The sequence below is a fragment of the Platichthys flesus genome, chromosome 1 (assembly GCF_949316205.1).
Source record: "Platichthys flesus chromosome 1, fPlaFle2.1, whole genome shotgun sequence".
Taxonomy (NCBI): Eukaryota; Metazoa; Chordata; class Actinopteri; order Pleuronectiformes; family Pleuronectidae; genus Platichthys; species Platichthys flesus.
In genome coordinates this window covers 25779034-25798044 of record NC_084945.1, presented here as the reverse complement: position 1 = coordinate 25798044, position 19011 = coordinate 25779034, and the positions used below count along the sequence as shown (strand labels likewise).

General features: G+C 40.7%; 1 protein-coding gene across 1 annotated transcript in view; it reads right to left on the bottom strand.

Moving 5' to 3' along the window:
* The window catches only part of itfg1 (integrin alpha FG-GAP repeat containing 1), a 140924-nt gene that overhangs the window by 29516 nt on the left and 92397 nt on the right, over positions 1-19011 (bottom strand). Inside the window, exons 13-14 of the mRNA XM_062390039.1 lie at positions 9221-9264; positions 7760-7838 (exon numbers count right to left, since the gene is read on the bottom strand). Coding sequence (XP_062246023.1) covers positions 7760-7838; positions 9221-9264 — 123 coding nt within the window. The remainder of the gene's footprint in view (positions 1-7759; positions 7839-9220; positions 9265-19011) is intronic.

Below are 19011 nucleotides of genomic sequence, written 5' to 3'. Positions count from 1 at the left end.
ATCTTCATGTAAAATCTCGTCCTGTCGGGAGGTTTAACCACCTCTGGACAGACAAGCAGTAAGAGTGAGTGTGTGATGTGTAACATCAGCCTGAAACTGACTCAAGTGTGTGAATGCATGGACACTGAAGGGTATATACTTTTTCAGACAATAGAAATATAACAAATCAAGATTAAATCAGGAATCTCAAATATTCAATATATGTAAACACAACAGTTAACAGAGACAACATCTGTAAAGCCAGTGCGAAATACACAAATATTATGATCCCAGGCGTTCATCATGAAATTAAATATGATCATAAACTTAATTGGCTTACAGTGCTGAAACACACACACACACAGTCCACAGACACAGACACCGACACACACACCTACACACACCTACACACTTTTTTGGGTGATTTTCTCTGTGATAATGCACATTAACCACTAAGATGCATGAAAAGCATTTCAGTCATATGTTTAGAGACAGGAAGAAATGGCGGCAAATTAAAAGCTAAACAGTCCTTTGACACTTTATGATTATATAGACTAGTGACAGAGGAAAGATTACGGGGTGAGAAATAAAAGAAAAAAACGACAGATGAAAGTGGGAGGAGGGATGGGAAGGAGAAGAATGATGAGGAAAGAGAGACAAAGGAGGGAGGCTAAGGGATGAAAAAATGGGAAGAGAAAAAGCACACTAAGACCGATCAATAGTAATTATCCATATCTCTTCAAAAGGGTAGCCTCTCCCCTCATTTTCCCCCCACTACACTTTTGATTTCTCTGAGCTCTTCTATGCCTGTTTTCTATCGTTCTCTTCTGTTCCACCCCTCATTTTCACCCTCTCTGCTTCAGCTCCATCCTCTGCAATCTCTCCTCTCGTTCAGACTTTTCATTCTTCTCATCCACCTACTCGCCTATCATAGTCCCGTATTGTGAATTCTCCCTGTGTGCTCCAAGCCGATATTCCTTAAGCTGTGCAATAAAATGGGTTGAGGATAGGGTAACACTCACTATTGACCTGATGAGGTCTCTGAGAACAGGAGTATTCTGTGGCTGTACATCAGGATGACATTAAGTGCAACAGGCTGGTTTTTGCGACTCTGCTAGGGGCATTGGCATGACATATCATTACCCAACATGAATGTCTCCTGTGAATGTACAAGTCAACACAACTCAATACACGCGAACACACACAAACATGCACACACACACACACACACACACACACACACACACACACACACACACACACACACACACACACACACACACACACACACACACACACACACACACACACACACACACACACACACACACACACACACACACACACACACACACACACACACACACACACACACACAAACGCACCCATTGAATTAGCATTTAACATTGTTTTGAATCTTTTAAATGTCTTGAAGGTTAAGATATGATAAATAAGTTTGTGGATGAGTAGCTGCAGGTGAATATGTATTTTTTTAAAGGTTGTGTATGCATGTACACCAACTGTGTGCGCTGTTTGAGAGTGTGTGCCTGAGCCTGTGCTAATCCGTTGATCTCATTAGCCTAATTGGACGGTCTGCAGAGAGCTCCACATTGATCTTTGCCTGATATCATTCTCCTCCCTTTGAGCTCTCTCTCTTTTCTCTTTCCGTCTGACTCTGTCCACCCTATTCCCTTCTCTTTCAAACATACTCCTTCTCTGTCTTTATCCTTTGTATCCTTTCTGACCACAATGAACTGGCACTGTAGTCACACTGGCTCTATCTGGACAGCAAACTAATTGGTGGCACTAACAGCCAAATATGTTGGGTTGAAAGAAGCTAATGTAATGACAGGCAATAGCTGGATGAAGTACATTTATGCAAGCAATGATGTGTTGAATTTGAAAAGCCAGAGTGGATGGTATAAATCCACAAGTCTAAGCAAAGTTTGATCTCACCGCACAAAAACACAAATGTGTGAGTTGCCGCCAATGATATCTCTGCCACAACTTCCCAGGAAAGCAGTGCATGTTGCTGACTGCTGCTTTGATACAGAGGTCATTAGCTAATAACTGAGAAGATGTGTGTTTTCAGCAGTGTTAATGTTGTTTATGAAAAGTGACAGGAAAGTCTTTATCAACAACTTGGTTATTCAAAGTTTCCCTCGCTGCTTGAAATATTTCCTTGACTAAATTAATCTAGAATCCACTGAGAAGAAAACAGCTGAGAGAACATATGAATACATACAAGCATTATGATATATAAATAATAATCTCATGTAATCATCTGGGTATAAACCTTACATCGTTTGCAGCTTTCAGGAAATGTTCCATAAATCATGTGAGCAGACGGTCTAAATCCTCCTCTTGCATTGTAGGCAGCTAGAGTGGTGCTAGGTTAGCAGGAATGAAGGGGGGGAGGGGTCAACAAAGCTGATGTAAGTCATAACCACAGACGCACAGAGCCCAAGCCCAAAAATAGTGAATTGCAGTGGCTTCAATTTTGGCGAACATTTTAGTGTGATGTATAGAGTTAATTTTAAACTGATAAAGTTGGAATTTTTACCTTTAATCTGCACGCAATAATCCACAAAAAATATTTAGACTGAAAAAGTGCAAGCTTTCCTTTACCCTTTGCCCTCCAAAATGGGTTTGGTTGCATCGAGATGCAAACAGTGAAGCAGTCTGAAAACTGAAATAAGATGATAATGTCTGTGGTGACTCTGTATCAAACAGTAAACTGTATCTACTGATAAAAAAATATTCAAACTGTTTAACTCATTTAATGTCAGTAAATATAAAAGAGTTTATTCTTTTGATAACATCTAATAAAGTAAAAGTATTTTTTCTCTTCTGTTACTTTTTAAAGTCAGAATAATTGCTAGTTGTAAATGGTGTGTGTGTGAGGGGTAGGCTGAAACAAAACTTTTATTTGAGGAGGCAATAACAGCTTTATATTTGTTAACGGTGATTATAAACTCACTGTTGCCAAGAAGAGCCAGAAGCTACATCAGAACACTGTTCCCTAAAGTCAGGTGAGCCGGGACCCGACGGGAAAAACACACGGCTGGGTTTTTTCCAGCTCTGCTTCCCCGAGAGTGGGAGAGAGAGAGTGTATGAAGAGGTTGTTAATGAATAACTTCAACTATACATCTCCACCACCCCACCTGTCTCTGCCTCTTCCTCCCTCCCTGTCTCAGCAGGAGTTAGTTGATAATGAGGCGTGGTGTTGTCAGAAACACAGTCCAGGCTCATCCATCCAAGCTGCTTAGTAAGGGCCCTGGTACACCACTGTCTGGTATGTGTACACACATACACACGCAAGGTCATGAACAGACAGATGTCAGGGTGCGTAGGTGCACACACACACACACACACACACACACACACACACACACACACACACACACACACACACACACACACACACACACACACACACACACACACACACACACACACACACACACACACACACACACACACACACACACACACACACACACACACACACACACACACACACACACACACACACACACACACACACACACAGAGTCAGGACAATAAAAATCTTTCAGAATGGCTGTTGACTTTTACTTGTCAGAGAAATGCATTATCATAAGTGCCTGATATAATATCAGCGCTATGAATGTGTGGGTAGTGAAATCCTCCTCAGGTATCACCCCCCTAGATTAAAGATAGCTTTACCTTTCTTCTCCTCTCCACATCCAAACTATCTCTCCTTCCTCTCTTCATTCTACCAACACACTGATCTCCTTTTTTAAATCATTCATCTCTCATATCTGTCTATTCTGTGCCTCCTCAGTCCCTGTCTCTATTTGTCAGTATATTATAATCTCTCCTTTCCTCTCCTCTCTCTCCTCCTTTCAGGAGGGTGAAGGGTAAGTGAAGATCGTTGGGCCCCAGTGGAGAGGCCTGGACATTGAGTGTGCTGGAGCATGCGTGTGTGTGTGTGTGTGTGTGTGTGTTTGTGTGTATTTGCGTTTGCCCCATCATTGCTCATCTCTGGCAGTCTCTGTGGCAGTTCCCCAAGCTACAAGCTACAGAATAAATACACTTTAAATCACCACACACAAACACAGGCATGCAGGCACAAAAACACCCACACGCACACCCACACACACACACAGACAGACAGACACACAGCCCGCTCCCTGGCAGCACTTTGCTTCTGTTAAATGAGGGGTCTGGGGAGTTGTGCCGGCAAAGCCTTTGGCTACTCACGCTCTCCTCCTCTCTATCTTTACATTCAACACACTCAAACACACACTGGGAAAAATAAACCGGAGTTATGATGGGCAGACTATAGTAGGATATATAATGTTGACGGAACGTCACTAATCCAGAACACAAATAAACAGGAAAATTCACAGTTACATGGCGTTAGCTTTTAAAATCAACGTTCTGAATAATAATATTAACATAGAATTTTATTTATTTATTTTTTGCAGTTGTACAACACATCACTTAGTTTGTGAAGACATTACAGATTCATGCTAGAATTATAACTAGAATTGCAGTCAGTAAAGCTCATACCTCGATGAAGGCCAACAGTCCTCTTATATTATATCTAAAAACGTTGATTTAATGAAAAAGAAATTGGAAAACCATCATTCCTGTTTCTATCCCCTGATCAAGATCTGCACTAACATTTAGTGGGTACTTCCCTGATCTGATACCACATCCTTCCATCAAGGTTTGTGGTAATCATCCAACAGTTTTGGCATCATCCTGCTAACTAGTAGACGGACACACAAGCATAACTTCCTTGGCAGACAATTAAACAAATGAGAGAAGAACTTCAACCAAAGGCAGCATTGGATGGACTGTGACACCGACTGCGTGGCAGTAATCACCCAACATCAGTGGTCAACCCCTCTACCCTCTTGAGGCTGAATGGCAGCATTCAGACTCTTGAGGAAAGCCTGCAGATACACTTAAATGCCAGTGAGCATAATGTTATGTCCACATACTTTTAACCATGCATCGAACGTAAACGAACATCCATCAATCTATTATCTATACTGCTCATCCTTTGATATGGCAGGGGGAGCTGGAGCCAATCCCATCTGACATAGGCAAGCAGCTCACATTCATACAATGCATATATGGTCAACACTCTTTCTATAAGAATGGCACAGCTGTCAGGGACAATTTGGGGCTCATTATCTTGCCCGAGGACACACTTCTGCATGCTTGATGGGTTCGATCCGCTGACCTTCTGGTTAGAGGACGACCTGCTCAGGGGTATCCACAGAGACGTGCCTACGAAAATCACTGGTCTCTTTTCAGCCTCTCACTGTTGTATGTTTTTAAACCCATCAGCGCCTTCACATTCTGTTGGAGTCTTTATCACTACAAATTCTCTGCAGTGGGTATGGGTGCAGGTGGTGATGTAGCCCTCCCCTTCTCTCCCTCGATCTCCACTGTTTCACTTTCTCTCTTTGCCCATTCAACTGCATATTTGAAACCAGTGGAAAGTGTGGGAAGGAAATTAACAGTGGGTAGCATCACGCTTTAAATCTAAATACAGGACTGTTGTTGTTGATATTTTAGTTTGTCACTCTGGACAAAAAGCACCACAGTGAAAACTGCAGCCATTAGAGGATTTATTTTTGCCAGGAGCTTGAAGCTGTCTAATTGTGGTAAAATAATGATGATGTTAAACTGTGATCTATGTACTTGTTCTTTAAATATGAATGAATCTAAATGCGCCAACAGATAAATGAAAGAATGGAATCTGTTAAAATGGGATTAGGCTGTACACAGGAATACACATGCACACACACAGACTATATATATCCCTGACCCCAGGCTGTCAGTGCATCTTGTCCTCATCCGGCTCTCTGTCCTTCCAACAATGTAACATCAACTAGGTTAACTGTACCTAATACAACGCAGCACCGCCGTCCTCGATGTCTCCATACATCCCTCTACCTATATGTATCCTTCCTTCCTAATTAGTTTCAAGCAGTCTGAGGTAGGTGCAGGGGTTATGACCTCATCCTCTGGACACCCATGGATCCTACAACTCCGACAACAATACAAGTCATAATTTATGTGAGAGGATGGGTTGTGACCAGGCCTCATATGTGGTATCTACTTTCTTAAACCCAAAGGTACAGGTGTTGACAGGTAACAACAAAAGAGGCAGTCGGCCTCTGAAAAGTGGAGCCGCTCTTACATATTTAAAAGGTTTGTCATGAAACTAATTGATCTTAAAAATGTTTAAAATGTTCCCTGTATCCCCACCCTCACCTCCCATCCACAAGTTCACAGGATCAGTTTCTTAGCTTTGTGACACCACAAACCGTGACTGAATCTTTTATTTCAGGCTAGTTTTAGTTTACTGCAGTATTAAGGTGGAAATACTCAGCCATGGTGTTGACTGCTAATTTGTCTTTTATCAGAAAAGGCACAAGGGGGACATGTTAAATCCCTCCAACAAGCAACATAAATTCACAGTCAGAGCTCCTGATCACTGTGTATCATCATCATCATCATCATCATCATCATCACTGCAACATTTCACTTTAAAACCCAAAAGTGCGTTTTAACATTGCTATATAAACACAGGTCCTTTCTAGATAGAGATTTACCTTGGAAGTTAATCAGACAACAAATAAAAAAAAACTGATTTTTGAGACTCACTTTGCTGTTAAAGAATCTTTTTTTCCTAATTGTGGTTGTACACCTCCACTAAGCAGTCAAGTTGTAGACGACATCTATGTATTTTCAGACTTAGGGACTATAAGTAGTGAATCCTTGAAGGAATTCTGTCCACATGGCCAACAGCTGATGAGCTGTGGTACTGAGGTAGTTTCCCAACTCCCAAAGTCCCAATTGCAACTTAAAATGTCCTTGTGTCAGTTAAAGTCATCTTGAAAAAAATTACATATCTTCACAGAGGTTTGTAAAATCATCTTTCCTTAACTCTTCTTTGATCTTCAGTGGACTTATCAAAGCAAGTTGAACTCCAGAGAGAAGTTGCGCCACAAAAGAGAGAAGTTGCTTACAAACCATGTTTTTTGAGGTCACATAACCTTCACTGTTTCTTGACTGCCATTTTTGGCAGGGATGCTCTTGTTGTTCCCTGTGTTTTTTAAGCTTTTACTTTATTTCTCTAGCCACTGTAGTAACTCAAGGTTTAATGTTTGATTGATGTTGCTGGAAAACCTGTACTTATCTTTTATAAATTAATCCTGACAAGCAATAACATTTAGATTTATCACAGCACTAAAAAATGCAAATGTAAGCGAGACCTGTATTCATAGAGATTCAGTAAAAACAAAGTAACCAAGCATGTAACAAGGCCTTAAAATTACTTGTAAAATGAAGAAAGAATAGGTGTGAACTAAAAGCACGATCTGCAGCGGAACCACGGAGCTTATCAAACTGATTTTACTTTCAATTACACAGCTTTTTGGAAAGTTATACTTCTTGTCTTTTTTTTTCGCTGCCCTCTCTGCCTCAGCCTTTGTCTCTGAGGCATAAAGGCTATTTTCACATTAATAAAAAAAGAAAAGCTAGAAATTAAAATCAATATGTTGCCTTTTCTCCACATTCTCCCTCTTCTAAAAAGCCGGTGGTTTTCGGCCTGACTGAGGACAGCTGTCATTAAGGAGGTTAAGTTATTAATACGTATATGACGTGGATGTAAAAAAAGCTCAGACAGTGACATTTTCAGAAAAGCAAACATCGCTCTGTCATTTTCCACAAGCTATGACTGATAGACATTAGAAGAAAATAAAGCACTCACCTGAGGCATTTTTCAGGTAACCTTTGGAGTCCATTGTGGTGTACATGACATAGGGACCTGGCTGGTTAACACCAAAGGGCTGTAAAAACACACATGCAAACACAAATGAAAAAAACTGACAAATGTTGACATTTTGGAAATATTTTTTCACATCAGCTGCCTGTCAGTGAGGACGAGAGAGGATAGGGGAAAAAAATAAACAGCGAGGGGCGACGAAGAGAGACAGGGGAAGACATGAGCAGGAGTGGGCAGCAAGACAGACAGACACATTGTCACCACGGCGACATTGAGCACTTTTTTTTTACAGTTTTACTCACTAGGTAACAGGACAAGTGTCTGACTTCACTGCCTCAAATCAAATGTGTAAACGACTGTGACAGCCGCGTGTTTCTGTGCCTGCGTGGGCGGACACAGAGAGGTTGTGCTATCTCTTCATTATGAAAGGATGACAGTTAATGAAGAGATCCGCCGGGCCAGCCTTCACTTTACATGAGCTAATCATGACACTGTTAATGCATGCAAACATGCACACTGTGACAGAGACCTGGCCCTGTAAGCTGTGACACTCAGCAGTCGGGTTAGAGAGGAATAGAAGTGAGGTCAGAAAAGAAATAGAGAGAGGAGAGAGAAAGAGAGAGAGGAGAGGAGCAGACTGGTGGGCTGAAAGGAAGACAGCGGAGTAGAGGTGTGACTAAGAAGAAGAGGAGTGGGAGGGCGAAATGAAAAGATAGACAGGGTTGATGGATGGTGAGGGGGGGGGAGTAGAAACAGCCGCGAGCTCCACTCGTTGACTGCATTCATCATAGCTTTCAGTTAGACAACAAGCGGGTGGAAGAGAGACAGAAAAACCGAAACAACTCTAGTACCAGCCCAACAAAATACCAGCTATGTTTAACTATGAAAAAGGTAATGTAGTGCCAACGCAAAACATTTGACCTCATTCAGACTGAGTCAGTGACATAGGTCAAACCTTCGTCAGGAGTCTATCTGAACTAAGTTAACATGGCCACCGATATAGAGACTATTTGTCTAATTCAGCATGATTTTGACTATGATGTTATTGTTATCAATCAAGCAGTTATTATATATTGTAAAATAAGCGAAATTGCTAAATGCTGTGAGGACATCATAATGTGATTAAGACCTAAGGTCAGAAGACTTCACAAGTCTTATTCAATTATTGCTTATTCAGAGATCAACCTCATTCAAGTTAGGATAATCAGAAAATGCTGTTTAAATGGCAACATCGCATTCAGACTATTGGATTAATCAGGTTAATGATAATCCTCAAGAGAAAAACTAAACAGAACTTAAAAGAATGAGACATTTATCATAACAATTATAGATATTGACTGATATGACCATATCACCAAGCCCCTTCATTTCACCACACAATACAATTTTTGTTGTGTCATTAAAGAGGTGGAAAAACCAAAAGGAAGACGCAGACAGATTTCTTACCTTCACATCTTCTGGGCAGCGGTTGGAGCAGAGGCCGCTGAGCACTGAAAAAGACAGAGGTGGCAGAGTCAGACATGTTGCTCAGCATGTGTTACATGACTGGCACAATCACACTCGGCTGTGGAACAATCTGTGAAGCTGCCGTTTCTGTGCCCTAAGGACCACTGTATCAACACGTATTAAACATCAAGCAGTCAAACTCACACAGAGAAATAAACTTTGCTAACACAATGACTTCAATTCAACAGGGGTGAACAGCCACAGGAGAAAAATAACAAAACAATTCATATTAACTGTGCTTGAGGATCACTAACACAATTCACTCATTTTAATCGTCTTTTTTGAGGTGGTCACTAACAAGGCACACAAGCAAAGAATGGACGGAGGGAGGGCTATAAATTAATTGCTAGCAATGAGAGACATAGAAAATAAATGTGCAAAATATTAAGAGGGCATTTGTGTGTGCGTACGTGCACACAAAGAGAGCATTTCACTCAGCAAGGACAAAATCCGCTGAATTGCTAATCAGTTATTAGAGAAGTGACTTTATTAGCATACTAATGGGGTCCTGGGTCTCTGTTGCCTTGATTTGCCTGATGGAATCACGCTGAAGCCCAATACTGCGTTAATAAGGTCTGAACCCACTGCTGCAGTAAACAGAAGCCAAACTCATTGGACCCATTCAAAAGGAACATCACTGTAGGCCTGGTTCATTCGCCTAGACAGTGGGCGGATGGAAACCAAGTGGTTGATTGTTCATCACAAATATTCTGAATAAGCCATATACATGGCCAGAGTTGTAACTACTTTATAAAGACTTTTGACTTGTGTATAGGCTGCTGTAATGGGTTGTTGTACACATAGATGAATGGCAGAAGTCACTGGATGGTCAAAGCAGCATGATCTCCATTCTTCTTAACAATTCCCTAATTGTTTTTGTGCACATTTCAATCATCACAAAGGTTCCTCTATCCATTCTTCCACAATGTTTACAGATATTTAAAGAACGGTGCAGCACACCATTAAGCATTAACAAACTATTCATGAAGGCCTAAATAAAGGGGGCAAGACAGTGTTCTATTCTTCTGCAGCTGCTGTCTCACCAAACAAATGTGTCAGTTCACACCATCTTACACACAAGTGAAGACACCCAGCCCACCGATTTACATTTTTTCACCATTTAAATCACACAAACCTTCACAGTTCACCATGCTGTGCACTTTTGAATGTAAAACAATCAGCCAGGCCTCCAGCCTCACTATGAGCTGTCAAACTTCACTCTGGGCAACTAAAGCCTGGTCTACCAAGGAACATGTTGAATTGAATCATAAGGAATCACACTTCTGTCCGTCCTGAGAGAGGGATCCCTCAAATGTGGCTCCTCTAAGGTTTCTACATTATTTTTCCCCTTTTAATAAGATAGTTTTTCCTTACTCTTGTTTAGGGTTAAGGGCAAATTATGTCACCTTATTAAGCCATTATTGTGATTTGTGAATATGGGATACACAAATACAATTTGATTGCGTGATCATCGGCTGGGCGACCACTTTGGTCCAGATCAAAATTTCTTAACAGCTACTGAATGGATTGCTTAAAACTTATGAATCCATTAGTAATAACTTGCGTTTTCCTTTTATGACAACATTAGGTTAACATTGGTATTTTTGACTGATGTTTAGGGAGAACTACAAAACAGACTGCTGTGACCCCCAAAATCTAGGACACCAATGCCATTCCCAAAATGATGATCTACACTGTTTTGTGCTTGTGCATTGCAGAGTATCAGAATTTTAATTTTGGCGGCCATGTTATCAGGTTAGCCACACTGCCAGTGTGAGACATGCATCTCAGGTGCATTGACTGCGAGTGAGCCACGCCGTTCTTCTAGAGTCAGGGTCTTGCCTATTTTCTCTGCATACCACGTGTGGTTCAAAGCAAAATATATAGTGAAAATTCAGTTTCACTTTAGTTTCATCGTCTATTTGTCGAATATGTCAAAAACATACATATTTGGTATTTTGTTGAGTACATGAGCTACTTTTATTGAAAGAATTACAGTAGTCAGACCACGAACCTTACATAGCAGCTCCGCTGCAGACATGCTGAAGACTCCAATGTTGAGTATATGAGCAGTATCACCATGAAGCAGGCTTCACTTATGGCTCAGTAGATGTTATATTGACTGATTATTGTCCTGTAACTAACTGTAATTGAACTAATGTCAAAACAAGGTGTGACCAAGTACAAAATATTATTTATATAAACACAGTATTGATCAAGGGTTGATGACTGCATTGCACCATTTTCTTTCTGATCCCTCTATGTGGTAACCCTTCCATCATTTTGTGTGAATAGACAAGAGGATTGCCCCCCCCCAAGCCTTGATTTAAGAAGAAATGGCGTACGTGGGGCCAAAGCAAATTTGCTTCTTTGATGTTCACAAGCTAATATGCCTGAAATTGAATACAGATGAGCTCCCATCAAAGACAAACATGTGTACATTGACCCCAGCCGACCACACACCATATCAGTCACTGTTTGTTTGATGTCATTTAACATGGCTTTTCGAAGCATATACTGTAATCAAATACTATAGGTACACTAAGAAACTTCCAGTTATTGTTTGCACTTCAAAATACTTTCAAGTCAAGAGAAGAGGCCTGCAGTGACATCAGACCATTCATGTTGTTCTGTAGTGACTCGGAAACATACGTGAGAGAAATCTGGAGCCTGTAAGGAGACTGCAGTTAGTTTTAAAAACTTTAAAAACTCTGAGTTGAATTAAGTCAAAAGAAACAAAAAATCATTAGGTGATTTAGCTTTGAGGAATCAAAGCCTTTAGCAGAACCAAAGGAAGTATGACGTATTCGCGGCAGAGTGGTCAGAGAAAGCCCTGCCTGTAATCATACCACTCATCAATTCTGAGCAAAAACCACATCATCACATCACAAGCCTTTAAACCAAAGACGTCTGGGAAGGACACCGCTGATCAATAAATCATAGGGGTTGGATTATTCATCGCTTGAGGTCAGGCTATAGGCACCAGTATCACTGACACTGTGAATCAATAACACACAGGGATTAGACTGCCCTTTGTTTGAAGTTGGTCTCATTTGGGATTATCTGGAAAGAAAACACAGGACATAAGACAAAGACAGGAGCAGGACTCAGAGCCACAACACAAAGTGTCACTGCATATCCCCCTGATCTCCTCTGCTACAAGTTTTCTTTATTAAATTTCCCAAATCATTTTGCAGCACAGAGGATGTTTATACACATTACAAAGCAACTGTTTCACTTCAGCAGTTTTCTGTCTTAATGCGTTTGTGTGGCCATTGCAGATCATTTGAGAAAGCTGAAATGTGCAAAAAAGTACATATCCTACAGGAGTCAGTGCATTTCTGTGGGCTGCAGCACAAACTGTGAACTCGTGTCACCATCAGTGTTAAATAAAGAGATGTCAGTTCATGAAAGGACCGACGGGAACAAACTATGTCACGCAGCTTGAGCATGCACACACGCGAAAACACACACACAGGTCCGTGCAGCTGTCCTTATTAGGACTTCCATTCATTGTGGACAGCTTAAAGGGATAGTTTACTGAAAAATTAAAATTCCCTTATTATCGCCTCCCCACTATGCTGATGGAGGGGGGCAGGGGGGGGGGGGGGGGGGTGAAAAACTTTAGGAGTCTCATGGCTGCAGCTTAATCCAATACAATTGAAGTAAACAAAACGGGACCCCTTCTTCAGACGTAAAAAAACTTCTGCTTGTGTTGTGTCATCCAAGTGTCTGGAGCCCTGACATTCATATTCGACTTCATTTACACCATGTTTTAAGCCTAAATGTCCCCTGATATCCTCCTCAGGGGCGCGTTCGCGCTCTCACAGACACACCAGAAAACAGCAGACACTTTCACCAGGGGCACGTGCGGGCAGCGTGTTCCCATCGCCATGTCCGCCAGCATGTAAGAGATGCTCGTTCAAATCGCACACGAATGTCGGGCTCTGTTATTTTATTACTTCTGAGGAAGGGGTCACTTTGACTGCAACATGTTTCTCCTGAGACTAAAGTGACACAAACCCACCTCTTCATCGGCACAGTGGTGCCTAGATAATGAGTGAATTTTCATCGTTTGGTTTACCATCACTTAAACCAAAGCCTTATCCCTTACCTTAAGCATGACCAATTATGCATTACTATTATAATCTATTAAGTGGTTTGTTAATTTTTCTTCATTTTTGGGTTGAGTTATAGCATTAAATGGAGTGCATTGTAGTTCATGCGCCCATTGGTAAAGGATGTTGGGATGTTATGCTTGGTTTTGATGAGTCTGCCCGGACTTAATTACAATCCAACTAAACTACATACACCAGAGGGGCTGAATTAAATGTTACCAGGTGAAAGTGAAGGAGCTAGCTGATGAGATTAGGCCTTTCATCGTGAGATACATTTTAGTTCCTCTCATTTCATTAACCATAACCTTAACCAGGACATCAAAGATAATGGTTTGATATCCTATAGCATTTTTAGCCAGATGTGTGAGTACTCTTCAATGTGAAACATTTGCAAATTTTACTATGAGAGGTTATGCACACATGCTACATTAAGATATTTATGACATAAATAAACTGATGCGCAAAAAGAAAGAGAGGGGTATAGACATAATCTGCATGAACGCAGTCCTTCACTACTCAATGGGCACGCCGTCGCTCCTGGAAGTAGAGGAGTTTGTGTCAGGGTGGGTGTTCGTGTGTTTGTGTGTGTGTGTTTGTGTGCGTATGTTTGTAAGGGGAGGCTGTCACTACAGAAGAAACTTGAATCCATTGTTACTTCTGTGAGGCCACTTTGTTCTTCATACCTCAATCTCTGGCTGACATGTCGCAAGTCTGTAACATTTCCTCCGTGGTTGAAACAAGATTCACACATCCTGTGAGGTACAGATGATGTTTCTCGCACGCACGCACGCACGCACACACGCACAAACACACACATGCTAGCATGCACAGCCTCCATTAGACCGAGCTAGCCTATTTTCTAGTGTAATATTAAGACTGATGGCAGCTCCTTCGCAGGACTAACATGATCAAGTGGAGTACGAAATGGTCTGTGTACGTCGTGTACTCTGTGTGTGTGTTTACATCACAGCGAGCAGCGTTTTTATCATGAATGTGTACTCTTTTATTGCCACTGATCCTGTCTCCATGATCTAAACATTTTAATGAAGTCGTAATACAGATAATAATAGGGATTGCCTGTTTATGTGCACAAGAGAAAATATAAATGTGTCCATATGGTGATGCAAAAACAAAAAACAAATAGGTCATTTTCCAGACCTCCAGAAGAATCAGAAAGCTTCTGCTTGCATTTGAGATTAAAGTTCTCCACCAATGAAGATGTGTCTTCACTCATCTCAGTTAAACCCACAAATGTTCTATTGAATCCAGTTGAGCACTAGGCTCCAGGAATTAACATTGAAAAATACGGCTTTAAAATGTGTTTTTTTTTCTTTTGCTTTGTACACATGCAAAACATAAGCAAAATATCCGTCCAGGTAAAGGACCACTACAGATCATCACAGCAAAAGGTCCTAGAGGCTTCCAATGTGTAGTATCCAGCCCCCTCTGTAAGCCCTACCAACAGCCCAAACTCAGACGAGTGCAATTTGTGATAATGCAGCCCGACCCCTGAGGTATGGAATAAAAACAAATATTTCCATAAATTTCTCTTCATAATACATGAATGTTATTACAAATATTAGATATATTTAGGCTTGTTTACCCTTGGCGGAGGTATTTGCTCCGCTGAGTGTCATTCTTGTTCACATCATTGATGGGTGGAAAATGTGTAATACCCCAACAGGGACACATTCCTTTGAGCACAGTATTTAATTACATACAATTCTTGAACATCGCTGAATTCCAAGACAACACGCTGGTCTCCCGCTGAGAAACTCACATCCCTAAAGAATGGTTTAACTGGCCTGTGAGAGATCAGCTTAACTGGTTCATCCCAATTAGAGTGTTATTTGAGGAATCCAGACAGTTTTGAATAACTGTGGCCAGTCATACATTGTGAGTGAGAACACTGTTTTAAAAAAAAACAACATGATGTCTCAACATTTTTTCTGTGGCTAGTAAACCAGATGTGATCAAAGATTGACATTTGAAGAACAATATGATGGATGTTTCTTTTTGTTAAGAATCTGATCTTCCAAACCATGAAGAACTATCTGGTTTAATAAAGCACTGCTCAGTGCGTGAGTTAATGGCCAGTTTAATGACCCGAACTGCTTTGCTCATCAATTTACATGTTGGTCCGTGTCTAGTTTCAGTGGCAACGTGACTGCAGCTTCCACTGTGTCATAACTCAGATTTAATAATAGAACCACACTGATGGCTTTGGATGAAAATGCCTCACGTTGTAATATCTGCTGTTATTGGGGATAAGAGGAGCCTCTGTGTTCCTAATCCGTCTTGAAAGTTTGTTGTAGAACACCAGAAATCAGGTCATTTCTCATCACATAGAACTCTTATTGGTGTAGTGTGCTACCAAATGCCGGGGGGGATTGTAGAAAAGTTGCACAAAACTGGGGATGAGAATCCCCTACAAAATTACTACAAGTCATCTACTGAGGATTAAAAAAGATTTTCTTGTTTTCTTTACGGCAATAGATTTGTGACAGCCTAACATTTCTTAAAAAATTTGGGTAACAACTGAGGTGTTTGGTTTCAAGTGCTGACGTTTAATAATGAACCTTAATTTTGAGCATTTATTAACAAGCACAAGCAATGATTTCATCTGGTTTTCTAATGAATATCAGACCAAACCTCACATTTTAAGTATTTTTCTTAATAGAAAATGAACACCATTGTCTCATCTCAGGTAGACTAGTCACTTTAAACAATGTGTGAACTGTTGGCGTCACTCTACGTCTATGTTTTAAAGGTAGAGTTGGTAATTTGTTGCTGAAACACCAACTCTTATTTTTACTGACAGCCATCAACGAATTAACTTCCCTGAAACAAAAACTAAAATAAAAAGCTTGTATCTGTCGTTATTAAAACTGTAGGACCGAGTGAAATGATTGGTCGGTGTACCTGTTTGTCCCTAAACAACCTGCTTGCCTGTGCACTCCCTAATTGCTCTCACTGCACATTAAGAGTCTTCAAAAGCTGGGGGGATATACATGGCTGAATCAAAGACCATAGTCAGAAGTCAGTGAGCGAGTGATGGAAAAGTTGACTTCCAGCAGTCGCCTGTCATTGCACGTTCATGTGTATTAGGGGCATAGTATTGATGAGAGGGCCGATGGCGTGATACATATTGGTTGCATATTTTCAATGTGTAGCCTCCTCTTGTTAGTGTTTCCAGGATCTCCAACCCACAAGTTTAAGTTTCTTTTATCACTCAGTGTATACTTGTCAAGCATATACAACACTGCTTTCTATTTTTCATAAAGCTAAAGTTTTATCAGATACCAAACAAACCTTCCATCCACCTTGCAGCATGAAACCTTCATATATCCCAGATATGCATTTCGCCCACTTGAGAGAATAACCAGCAGCATGCAGTAGTCCTCACAGTGAAGACATCTGTAAATACATTTCTGCAACTGCACTTATAAACACACAATCCTGCATGCTGGTCTTTTGTCTCAAATAGTCTGTTTATATAATACTTGTCTTTATTTAGCAGGAGCCTCACCTGTATTTGCAGCCTCATTGGCCCTCTATAAAAAGAAACTAAGGGGAGCCATGGTAACTACATGCATACGTCACAACTCAGTCTCTAGCTGTTGGGTCAGCTGACGTCACACACACATACGCACATGACTACACGCACAAGCACACACACAAACATAAATGCGTAAACTGTGGCGAGCAGATCTTGACAGGGGGGAACATGCCATGCCGTGTCAGCACTAGTGACAACAAGTGCGGGTCAACGAGAGACGAGCAGACACACACTGTACTCGCAAACACACTGACAAACTAACACAACGATATGGCATTTGCTCAGAGATGCTAATCACATCTCATTGTCCTCAGGGTGCTTGTGCTGACCGCAGGGCTGCTTACAGACATGCACAGGCACGACACATGCACCCCCCCCCCCCCCGACCACTCACACATACAAACACACACTTTGACTGACAGCAGGCTGACAGCAAATCGCAACTTTGGAAATGACCACTTGCTCATTGCTAAATAATACATGTTAAAAGGATAATCTAAACACTATTGCTACATATGTTAATGTAAATATAGCAAAGGTGTGACAATATCAACATATTACACAGTTATATAGCATTTCCGGCAGGTAAATAAACACAAAAAGATATTTGGATATTATTAGTAAAGGCTGTGCAGTTAAGAGCTGTCACACAACAAACTGTCTCCCATTAAAATAGTTGCCTCAACAGTGCACAGCTGAAGTCTAAAATAAAATCTACAATTGTCCGTATGATATAGACTTAAATGGCTACTGTCTGGTCAAAGTTTAAGTATGACAAGGTACTGCTGAGGGGATTCAGATCCCAGAGGGAGCTTTTTCTTCTCGCTTCACATTGGGTTATATTATTATCATTATCACATTTTCACATTTTGTTGTTTAGTCACTGTCCCTGAACAGCTGGCAATGGCTTCCACTGTGTTTCACTTTAGATGAACACTAAATATATAATGTGATCATTATGGTAATTGGCCATATCAATTAAAATAACATTCAACATCCTCAATGAGGGTAAAGGAAACTTCATCTAAATGTTACAGTTATGTTACTGCAAAGATCAGATGTGGCAGTTTGCCAAATCTTTTTTTCCTCATTAACAGCACAGTAAGTGGAATTAGGTGGACATTCAGGGTGTGTTACTATCAAGTCCAACGTTTCTGTGCTGAGAAAGATCCAAACACGCTTTCACAAACACAATACCAGGTAATAGCCCTATACAATGTAAAATATTTAACATCAACAACCAAGCACTATCATGACATTATATGATTAAAACAATACAAACATTAGTGATGACTGATGTTGGACAACTTTGTAAAATAAACTCAGTACATTTACTTCTTTCCTGTACCTCACTTTTCTCTTTGACTCCAGTGCATACATCAGCAAATATCTTTAATTTCTACTCCAAGGGAACTGTTCGACCAACCAATCAGAGTGGGTGGGTAACATTAGACCCTGCCCTCTTCAGCGAGAGCAAAGCGCGACTGCAGCAGTAGCATCACTGGTGAAGACACATCGAAAATGGATTAATGCCATCGCCAGGACTCAGCTGTTAATTAATATGATAATCAGGTGTTTTCACATGCATCATCTGCAGAGTTCTCTTTTTACCTGACAAAGTCTGTATTATTGTTTAGGAATAAGGCTACCCTCTGCAAGTTATTATACTCTCAACACTCAAAATATTTAAAAACAACAACTTACTTATGTTTACTCAAATAAGAACGTACATGTGGTACTTTTACTTGATAACATGTTTGCCTAATTATTTGTACTTTTTGTAAAATGTTACAGTACTTCATCCACCACTAAATAAAACTGACGGGCCTGCAACTCCGCTCCACATTAGCAAATAGCAGATTAAAAAGTCAGGCCAGTAATGTCTCCACTGCTTGTTGTAGTTTGACCAGACTCAGTGGGACTTTGCCTTGGTTAGCAAGTTGTCAGTGGCTGAGGAGAAAAAATAATTTGATTAGACGTCAGAACCATAAATCCAATGTGGTGCTCAAGTCTTATTCAAAATTAGGTGCTGGCTTGTTGATTTCATCTTCCAA